At 47.0% G+C, this 11,910-nt stretch overlaps 1 protein-coding gene across 7 annotated transcripts in view; it reads right to left on the reverse strand.

Moving 5' to 3' along the window:
- The window catches only part of LOC116937393 (vacuolar protein sorting-associated protein 16 homolog), a 92,308-nt gene that overhangs the window by 22,630 nt on the left and 57,768 nt on the right, over positions 1 to 11,910 (reverse strand). For all 7 annotated transcript variants that reach the window (XM_076064329.1, XM_076064330.1, XM_076064331.1 and 4 more), the window contains 3 exons: positions 9,054 to 9,151; positions 3,337 to 3,441; positions 2,045 to 2,122 (listed from right to left, as the gene is read on the reverse strand). In XM_076064329.1, coding sequence (XP_075920444.1) covers positions 2,045 to 2,122; positions 3,337 to 3,441; positions 9,054 to 9,151 — 281 coding nt within the window. The remainder of the gene's footprint in view (positions 1 to 2,044; positions 2,123 to 3,336; positions 3,442 to 9,053; positions 9,152 to 11,910) is intronic.

Here is an 11,910-nt window from a genome sequence, read left to right on the forward strand (position 1 = left end):
TAGTATAGTAGTAGTGTAGTAGTAGTATAGTAGTAAGTGTAGTAGTGTAGTAGTAGTAGTGATAGTGTAGTAGTGTAGTAGTAGTGTAGTAGTAGTAGTAGTGTAGTAATAGTAGTAGTGTAGTAGTAGTAGTAGTGTAGTAGTAGTGATAGTGTAGTAGTGTAGTAGTAACAGTACTAGTAGTGTAGTAGTAGTGGTAATAGTGGTGGTGATACTGACCCTGGTGGCGAAGTCGTTCTTGGCCCTGGTGAACTCCATGACGTAGTAGTAGTAGTAGTGTAGTAGTAGTGTAGTAGTAGTGTAGTAGTAGTGGTAGTAGTAGTAGTGTAGTAGTAGTGATAGTAGTAGTAGTAGTGATAGTAGTGTAGTAGTGGTAGTAGTAGTGGTAGTAGTGGTGATACTGACCCTGGTGGCGAAGTCGTTCTTGGCCCTGGTGAACTCCATGACGTAGTGGTAGTGTAGTAGTAGTAGTGATAGTAGTGTAGTAATAGTAGTAATAGTGATAGTAGTAATAGTAATAGTAGTGATAGTAGTAATAGTAGTGGTAGTAGTACTAATAGTGTAGTAGTGGTGATGCTGACCCTGGTGGCGAAGTCGTTCTTGGCCCTGGTGAACTCCATGACGTAGTAGTAGTGTAGTAGTGGTAGTGACAGTAGTGATAGTGATAGTAGTGTAGTAATAGTAGTGATAGTGATAGTAGTAATAGTAGTGATAGTAGTACTAATAGTGGTAGTAGTGGTGATACTAACCCTGGTGGCGAAGTCGTTCTTGGCCCTGGTGAACTCCATGACGTAGTAGTAGTGTAGTAGTGGTAGTGATAGTAGTGTAGTAGTAGTAGTGTAGTAGTGGTAGTGATAGTAGTGTAGTAGTAGTGTAGTAGTGATAGTAGTGATAGTAGTAATAGTGTGGTAGTAGTGGTGATACTGACCCTGGTGGCGAAGTCGTTCTTGGCCCTGGTGAACTCCATGACGTAGTAGTAGTAGTAGTGTAGTAGTAGTAGTGGTGATAGTGATAGTAGTGTAGTAATAGTAGTGATAGTAGTAATAGTAGTGATAGTAGTAGTAGTGATAGTAGTAGTGGTAGTAGTAGTGGTAGTAGTGGTGGTACTGACCCTGGTGGCGAAGTCGTTCTTGGCCCTGGTGAACTCCATGACGTAGTAGTAGTAGTAGTGTAGTAGTAGTAGTAGTAGTGTAGTAGTAGTGATAGTAGCGGTAGTGATAGTAGTGTACTAATAGTGGTAATAGTGGTGATACTAACCCTGGTGGCGAAGTCGTTCTTGGCCCTGGTGAACTCCATGACGTAGTAGTAGTAGTGTAGTAGTAGTAGTGGTAGTGATAGTAGTGTAGTAATAGTAGTGATAGTAGTGGTAGTAATAGTAATAGTAGTGATAGTACTAATAGTAGTGGTAGTAGTACTAATAGTGTAGTAGTAGTGGTGATGCTGACCCTGGTGGCGAAGTCGTTCTTGGCCCTGGTGAACTCCATGACGTAGTAGTAGTAGTGGTGATAGTGATAGTAGTGTAGTAATAGTAGTGATAGTAGTAATAGTAGTGATAGTAGTAGTAGTAGTGATAGTAGTAGTGGTAGTAGTAGTGGTAGTAGTGTAGTAGTGATACTGACTCTGGTGGCGAAGTCGTTCTTGGCCCTGGTGAACTCCATGACGTAGTAGTAGTGTAGTAGTGTAGTGTAGTAGTGTAGTAGTAGTAGTGTAGTAGTGGTAGTGTAATAATAGTAGTAGTGATAGTAGTGTAGTAATAGTAGTAGTAGTAGTGTAATAATAGTAGTAGTGTAGTAGTAACAGTACTAATAGTAGTAGTGGTAGTAGTGGTGGTAGTAGTGGTGATACTAACCCTGGTGGCGAAGTCGTTCTTGGCCCTGGTGAACTCCATGACGTAGTAGTAGTAGTGTAGTAGTAGTGATAGTAGTGTAGTAATAGTAGTAGTGTAGTAGTGATAGTAGTAGTAGTGATAGTGTAGTAGTGATAGTAGTAGTAGTGATAGTAGTAGTGGTAGTAGTAGTGGTAGTAGTGTAGTGGTGATACTGACTCTGGTGGCGAAGTCGTTCTTGGCCCTGGTGAACTCCATGACGGCCTCGTTCAGGGAGGAGATGCGCTGGTCCATCCTCTGGGTCACGTGGGGGGGGGGAGGGGTCAGGTGGGGGGGAGGGGTCAGGTGGGGGGGAGGGGTCAGGTCGGGGGGGGAGGGGTCACGTGGGGGGGGAGGGGTCACGTGGGGGGGAGGGGTCTATGTGTATGTGTCTATGTGTGTCTATGTGTGAGTGTGTCTATGTGTGTGTGAGTGTGTGTGTCTGTGTGTTAAACACGGTTTAACAGCAGAGGTCTCACTCCGAATCAGTCGAGCGGCAATATCTTTTCATCGGTTGCGTAACGCTGTGTGGAAGCTACCTGGTCTGTCGCTCTGCACTAAGCTTCAGGTCTTCTCGGCCACGGTCATTCCCTCCCTTCTCTACGCTTGCGAAACGTGGACCCCCCTAATGGAACATCTTCGCCGGTTAGAAACATTTAGGCTGGCCTGCCTACGATCCATCCTGGGTTTAACCAGACTGGATTGTGTGAGGAGCTCACAAATCCTTGAAAGATCTGGGCAGGGTCCCATCAGTGAGCTCCTCCGGCAGGCAAGGCTGCGATGGCTGGGTCATGTAGCCCGCATGCCCAGCCACCGCATGCCGAAACAGCTTTTGTTTGGCCGGATTGAGGGGGCTAAGCGGGCACGGCACGGGCTAGAGAAGAGATGGAGTGATGTGGTACAGGAGGACGTGGAGCTGAGTGGACTTGCCGATGACTGGTACCAGCGGTGTCAAGATCGGCCTCTGTGGAGGAGGCTCGTGAAGGATGCTACTGGGCAGTTGGAGGCAGTCGCCCTCCAACAACAACGGAGGGCGGAGGAGCGACGCTCACAACAGCGAGCGGAGCGCCGGGTGGCTAAAGCACAGCAGGTTGGCACAGTAGGGGGCACAGGTGGTGCATCAGCCAGTCATCTCAGTCAGTCGACCCGTGGCACCTGGGTCTGCCCCGTGACCTCCTGCCAGCGGGCGTTCGACACTTCACGTGGCCTCAGGGTACACATAGCCTGGCACAAGCGTCGTGGTGACGTCACCGCCACTTAGTGGCGAATGGCGGTTGTTGTTGTTGTCTGTGTGTGTGTGTCTGTGTCTGTGTGTGTATGTGTGTGAGTGTGTCTGTGTGTCTGTGTGTGTCTATGTGTGTGTGTGTCTATGTGTGTGTGTGTGTGTATGTGTGTGTGTATGTGTGTGTGTCTGTGTGTGTGTATGTCTATGTGTGTGTCTATGTGAGTGTGTGTCTAAGTGAGTGTCTTACTGTGTGTCTGTGTCCATCTACGACATAAACTCGTCCCAGCTCTTCGTGTTCATCATCTTGTTCGTAGAGATCCTTCAGCGTCTCCAGCTGCAGCTGTCTGCAGCACTACCAACAACAACGACCACAACAACAACCACAACAACAATCACAACCACAACAACAACCACAACAACAATCACAACAACAATCACAACAACAATCACAACAATCACAACAACCCCTACAACAACCACAACAACAATCACAACCACTACAACAACCACTACAACAGCCACAACAAACACTACAACAACAACTACAACAACCACTACAACAAACACTACAACAACCACTACAACAACCACTACAACAACCACTACAACAACCACAACAACCACCACTACAACAACAACCACAACAACAACCACTACAACAACCACTACAACAACCACTACAACAACCATTACAACCACAACACCCACTACAACAACCATTACACCACAACAACCACTACAACAACCACAACAACAACCACTACAACAACCACAACAACCACAACAACAACCACAACCACTACAACTACCACTACAACAACCACCACAACAACCACTACAACCACTACAACCACCACTACAACAACCACTACAACCACCACTACAACAACCACAACAACAACAACCACAACAACCACTACAACAACCACAACAACCACCACTACAACAACCACTACAACAACCACTACAACAAACACTACAACAACCACTACAACAACCACTACAACAACCACTACAACCACCACTACAACCACCACTACAACCACCACTACAACAACCACTACAACCACCACTACAACCAGCACTACAACAACCACAACAACAACCACTACAACAACCACTACAACAACCACTACAACCACTACAACAACCACTACAACCACTACAAAAACCACTACAACAACCACAACAACAACCACTACAACTACAACAACCACTACAACAACCACCACAACAACCACTACAACAACCACAACAACAACCACAACAACAACCACAACAACCACAACAACAACCACTACAACAACTACAACAACCACTACAACAACCACTACAACAACCACTACAACAACTACAACAACCACTACAACAACCACTACAACAACCACCACAACAACCACTACAACAACCACTACAACCACTACAACAACCACTACAACAACCACCACAACAACCACCACAACAACCACTACAACAACCACTACAACAACCACCACAACAACCACTACAACAACTAAAACAACCACTACAAAAACCACCACAACAACCACAACAGCCACCACCACAACAACCACCACCACAACCAAAACAATAACCACCAGCACTAAAACAACCACCACTACAACAACCACAACAACAACCATCACAATCACCATCACGATCACCACCACAATCATCACATTCACGACCACAATCATCACAATCACCACAACAATCATCACAATCACAATTATCACAATCACCACCACAATAATCCCGATCACCAACACAATCATCACAATCACCACCACAATCATCACAATCATCACGATCACCACCACAATCATCACAATCACCACCACAATCATCACAATCACCACCACAATCATCACAATCACTACAACAATCATCACAATCACAATCTTCACAATCATCACAATAGCCATCACGATCACCACCACGATCATCACAATCACCACTACAATCACCACCACAATCATCACAATCACCACCACAAACATCACAATCACCACCACAATAATCACAATCATCACAAACATCACGATCACCACCACAAACATCACAATCACCACCACAATAATCACAATCATCACGATAACCATCACAAACATCACAATCACCACCACAATCATCACAACCATCACCACAATAATCACAATCACCACAACAATCATCACAATCATCACCACAACAAACACCACAATCGTTTTTCAGCGTCTCCAGCTGCAGCTGCCTGCAGCACTAGTGATGGTGGTGGTGATGGTGGTGGTGGTGATGGTGGTGGTGATGGTGGTGATGGTGGTGGTGATGGTGGTGGTGATGGTGGTGGTGATGGTGGTGGTGGTGGTGGTGATGGTGGTGGTGGTGGTGATGGTGGTGGTGATGGTGGTGGTGATGGTGGTGATGGTGGTGGTGATGGTGGTGGTGATGGTGGTGGTGGTGGTGATGGTGGTGATGGTGGTGGTGGTGGTGATGGTGGTGGTGATGGTGGTGGTGATGGTGGTGATGGTGGTGGTGATGGTGGTGGTGGTGATGGTGGTGGTAGTGATGGTGATGGTGGTGGTGATGGTAGTGGTGATGGTGGTGATGGTGGTGGTGGTGATGGTAATGGTGGTGGTGATGGTGGTGGTGGTGATGGTGGTGGTGGTGATGATGGTGGTGGTGATGGTGATGGTGGTGGTGATGGTGGTGATGGTGGTGGTGGTGATGGTGGTGATGGTGGTGGTGATGGTGGTGATGGTGGTGGTGGTGATGGTGGTGATGGTGGTGGTGGTGATGGTGGTAGTGATGGTGGTGGTGGTGATGGTGGTGGTGGTGAAGGTGGTAGTGATGGTGGTGGTGGTGGTGGTGATGGTGGTGGTGATGGTGGTAGTGATGGTGGTGGTGATGGTGGTGGTGGTGGTGATGGTGGTGGTGGTGATGGTGGTGGTGATGGTGGTGGTGATGGTGGTGGCGATGGTGGTGGTGATGGTGGTGACGGTGGTGGTGGTGATGGTGGTGATGGTGATGGTAGTGATGGTGGTGATGGTGGTGATGGTAGTGATGGTGGTGGTGATGGTGGTGGTGATGGTGGTGATGGTGGTGATGATGGTGGTGATGGTGATGGTGCTGATGGTGGTGGTAGTGATGGTGTTGAGGGTAGTGATGGTGGTGATGGTGGTGATGGTGATGGTGGTGATGGTGGTGATGGTGGTGGTGATGGTGGTGGTGATGGTGGTGATGGTGATGGTAGTGATGGTGGTGATGGTGGTGATGGTAGTGATGGTGATGGTGGTGATGATGGTGGTGATGGTGGTGGTGATGGTGGTGATGGTGGTGGTGATGGTGGTGATGGTGGTGGTGATGGTGGTGGTGATGGTGGTGGTGGTGGTGGTGATGGTGATTGTAGTGATGGTGGTGATGGTGGTGGTGGTGATGGTGGTGGTGATGGTGGTGGTGATGGTGGTGATGGTGGTGGTGATGGTGGTGATGGTGGTGGTGATGGTGGTGGTGGTGGTGATGGTGGTGGTGATGGTGGTGATGGTGGTGGTGGTGGTGATGGTGGTGGTGATGGTGGTGGTGATGGTGGTGGTGATGGTGGTGGTGATGGTGGTGGTGGTGGTGGTGGTGATGGTGGTGGTGATGGTGGTGGTGATGGTGGTGGTGATGGTGGTGATGGTGGTGGTGGTGATGGTGGTGGTGGTGATGGTGGTGATGGTGGTGGTGGTGATGGTGGTGGTGATGGTAGTGGTGATGGTGGTGATGGTGGTGGTGGTGATGGTGGTGGTGATGGTGGTGGTGATGGTGGTGGTGATGGTGGTGGTGGTGATGGTGGTGGTGATGGTGGTGATGGTGGTGGTGGTGATGGTGGTGATGGTGGTGGTGGTGATGGTGGTAGTGATGGTGGTGGTGATGGTGGTGGTGGTGATGGTAGTAGTGATGGTGGTGGTGATGGTGGTGGTGGTGATGGTGGTAGTGATGGTGGTGGTGGTGATGGTGGTGATGGTGATGGTGGTGGTGGTGATGGTGGTAGTGATGGTGGTGGTGATGGTGGTAGTGATGGTTGTGGTGATGGTGGTGGTGATGGTGGTGGTGATGGTGGTGGTGATGGTGGTGGTGATGGTGGTGACGGTGGTGGTGGTGATGGTGGTGATGGTGATGGTAGTGATGGTGGTGATGGTGGTGATGGTAGTGATGGTGGTGGTGATGGTGGTGGTGATGGTGGTGATGATGGTGGTGATGGTGATGGTGCTGATGGTGGTGGTAGTGATGGTGTTGAGGGTAGTGATGGTGATGGTGGTGATGGTGGTGGTGATGGTGGTGGTGATGGTGGTGATGGTGATGGTAGTGATGGTGGTGATGGTGGTGATGGTGGTGATGGTAGTGATGGTGATGGTGGTGATGATGGTGGTGATGGTGATGGTGGTGGTGATGGTGGTGGTGGTGATGGTGGTGATGGTGGTGATGGTGGTGGTGATGGTGGTGGTGATGGTGGTGGTGATGGTGATTGTAGTGATGGTGGTGATGGTGGTGATGGTAGTGATGGTGGTGGTGATGGTGGTGGTGGTGGTGATGGTGATGGTGGTGGTGATGGTAGTGGTGATGATGGTGGTGGTGATGGTGGTGGTGATGGTGGTGATAGTGGTGGTGATGGTGGTGATGGTGGTGGTGATGGTGGTGGTGATGGTGGTGGTGATGGTGGTGGTGATGGTGGTGGTGATGGTGGTGGTGATGGTGGTGGTGATGGTGGTGGTGATGGTGGTGGTGGTGATGGTGATTGTAGTGATGGTGGTGATGGTGGTGATGGTAGTGATGGTGGTGGTGATGGTGGTGGTGGTGATGGTGGTGATGGTGGTGGTGATGGTGGTGGTGATGGTGGTGGTGATGGTGGTGGTGATGGTGGTGGTAGTGATGGTGGTGATGGTGATGGTGGTGATGGTGGTGGTGATGGTGGTGATGGTGGTGGTGATGGTGGTGATGGTGGTGGTGGTGATGGTGGTGATGGTGGTGGTGATGGTGGTGGTGATGGTGGTAGTGATAGTGGTGGTGATGGTGGTGGTGATGGTGGTGGTGGTGATGGTGGTGGTGGTGGTGATGGTGGTGGTGATGGTGGTGGTGATGGTGGTGGTGATGGTGGTGGTGATGGTGATTGTAGTGATGGTGGTGATGGTGGTGATGGTAGTGATGGTGGTGGTGATGGTGGTGATGGTGGTGATGGTGGTGGTGATGGTGGTGGTGATGGTGGTGGTGATGATGGTGGTGGTGATGGTGGTGGTGATGGTGGTGATAGTGGTGGTGATGGTGGTGGTGATGGTGGTGATGGTGGTGGTGGTGATGGTGGTGATGGTGGTGGTGATGGTGGTGGTGATGGTGGTGGTGATGGTGGTGGTGATGGTGGTGGTGATGGTGATTGTAGTGATGGTGGTGATGGTGGTGATGGTAGTGATGGTGGTGGTGATGGTGGTGGTGGTGATGGTGGTGATGGTGGTGATGGTGGTGGTGATGGTGGTGGTGATGGTGGTGGTGATTGTAGTGATGGTGGTGATGGTGGTGATGGTAGTGATGGTGGTGATGGTGATTGTAGTGATGGTGGTGATGGTAGTGATGGTGGTGGTGGTGATGGTGGTGGTGATGGTGGTGGTGATGGTGGTGATGGTGGTGGTGATGGTAGTGATGGTAGTGATGATGGTAGTGATGGTGATGATGGTGGTGATGGTAGTGATGGTGGTAGTGATGGTAGTGATGGTGGTGATGGTAGTGATGGTGGTAGTGATAGTGATGATGATAGTGATGACGATGATGGTAGTAGTAGTGATGATGATGGTGATGATGATAGTGATGATTATGATAGTGATGATGATAGTGATAGTGAAGATGATGATGATAATAGTAGTGAAGATAGTGATGATGATGATAGTGATGATGATGATAGTGATAGTGAAGATGATGATGATGATGATAGTGATGATGATGATGTGTGTGTACCTTCAGGTACAAGGAGTGAGCTGTTGGGTGCTGCCTCAGCGTCAGGAAGAATTCCCGACGAGTCACAGACTCCTTGAGATGTGAGATCACCATGTAGACTACAACAACATCAACAACATCAACAACAACAACATCAACAACAACAACAACCACAACAACATCAACAACAACCACAACAACAACAACAACAAGAGTCACAGACTCCTTGAGATGTGAGATCACCATGTAAACTACAACAACAACCACAACAACATCAACAACATCAACATCAACAACAACCACAACCACAACCACCACAACAACAACAAGAGTCACAGACTCCTTGAGATGTGAGATCACCATGTAGACTACAACAACAACCACAACAACAACAACAACAACAACCACAACAACAACAACCACAACAACAACAACAACATCAACATTAACAACAACAACCACAACAACAACAACCACAACAAGAGTCACAGACTCCTTGAGATGTGAGATCACCATGTAGACTACAACAACAACAACATCATCAACAACATTAACAACAACAACCACAACAACAACAACAACAAGAGTCACAGACTCCTTGAGATGTGAGATCACCATGTAGACTACAACAACAACCACAACAACAACATTAACAACAACAACCACAACAACAACATCAACAAAAACAACATCAACCACAACAACAACAACAAGAGTCACAGACTCCTTGAGATGTGAGATCACCATGTAGACTACAACAACAACCACAACAACAACAACATCAACAACAACATCAACAACAACATCAACAACAACAACAACCACAACAACATCAACAACAACAACCACAACAACAACCACAACAACAACAACCACAACAAGAGTCACAGACTCCTTGAGATGTGAGATCACCATGTAGACTACAACAACAACAACAATCACAACAATCACAACAACAACAACAAGAGTCACAGACTCCTTGAGATGTGAGATCACCATGTAGACTACAACAACAACAACCACAACAACATCAACAACAACCACAACAACAACAACAACAAGAGTCACAGACTCCTTGAGATGTGAGATCACCATGTAGACTACAACAACAACAACAATCACAACAATCACAACAACCACAACAACAACCACAACAAGAGTCACAGACTCCTTGAGATGTGAGATCACCATGTAGACTACAACAACAACAACAATCACAACAATCACAACAACCACAACAACAACCACAACAAGAGTCACAGACTCCTTGAGATGTGAGATCACCATGTAGACTACAACAACAACCACAACAACAACAACAACAACATCAACAACAACAACAACCACAACAACAACAACAACCTCAACAACAACAACCACAACAACATCAACAAGAGTCACAGACTCCTTGAGATGTGAGATCACCATGTAGACTACAACAACAACCACAACAACAACCACAACAACCACAACAACAACAACCACAACAACAACAACAACATCAACAACAACCACAACAACAACAACAACAAGAGTCACAGACTCCTTGAGATGTGAGATCACCATGTAGACTACAACAACAACCACAACAACAACAACATCAACAACATCAACAACAACAACAACAACAACCACAACAATAACAACTACAACATCAACAACAACAACCACAACAACAACAACCACAACAACAACAACAACCACAACAACAACAACCACCACAACCACAACAACAACATCAACATTAACAACAACAACCACAACAACAACATCAACAAAAACAACATCAACCACAACAACAACAACAAGAGTCACAGACTCCTTGAGATGTGAGATCACCATGTAGACTACAACAACAACCACAACAACAACATCAACAACAACCACCACAACAACAACCACAACAACCACAACAACAACATCAACAACAACAAGAGTCACAGACTCCTTGAGATGTGAGATCACCATGTAGACTACAACAACATCAACAACAACCACAACAACCACAACAACAACAACAACAACCACAACAACAACAAGAGTCACAGACTCCTTGAGATGTGAGATCACCATGTAGACTACAACAACAACAACATCAACATCAACAACAACAACCACAACAACAACCACAACCACAACAACAACAACATCAACAAGACGAGTCACAGACTCCTTGAGATGTGAGATCACCATGTAGACTACAACAACAACCACAACAACATCAACAACTACAACAACAACAACAACCACAACAACAACCACAACTACAACCACAACAACAACAACAACAAGAGTCACAGACTCCTTGAGATGTGAGATCACCATGTAGACTACAACAACAACCACAACAACAACATCAACAACAACCACCACAACAACAACAACAACAACATCAACAACAACAACATCAACAACAACAACAAGAGTCACAGACTCCTTGAGATGTGAGATCACCATGTAGACTACAACAACAACCACAACAACAACAACAACATTAACAACAACAACCACAACAACAACATCAACAAAAACAACATCAACCACAACAACAACAACAAGAGTCACAGACTCCTTGAGATGTGAGATCACCATGTAGACTACAACAACAACCACAACAACAACAACAACATTAACAACAACAACCACAACAACAACATCAACAAAAACAACATCAACCACAACAACAACAACAAGAGTCACAGACTCCTTGAGATGTGAGATCACCATGTAGACTACAACAACCACAACAACAACCACAACAACATCAACAACAACAAACACAACAACAACAACCACCACAACATCAACCATCAACAACATCAACAACAACCACAACAACAAGAGTCACAGACTCCTTGAGATGTGAGATCACCATGTA

Source organism: Petromyzon marinus, unplaced genomic scaffold, assembly GCF_048934315.1.
Source record: "Petromyzon marinus isolate PM22_M1 ecotype Great Lakes invasive population unplaced genomic scaffold, UKy_Petmar_22M1.pri1.0 PM_Scaffold_382, whole genome shotgun sequence".
Lineage (NCBI taxonomy): Eukaryota > Metazoa > Chordata > Hyperoartia > Petromyzontiformes > Petromyzontidae > Petromyzon > Petromyzon marinus.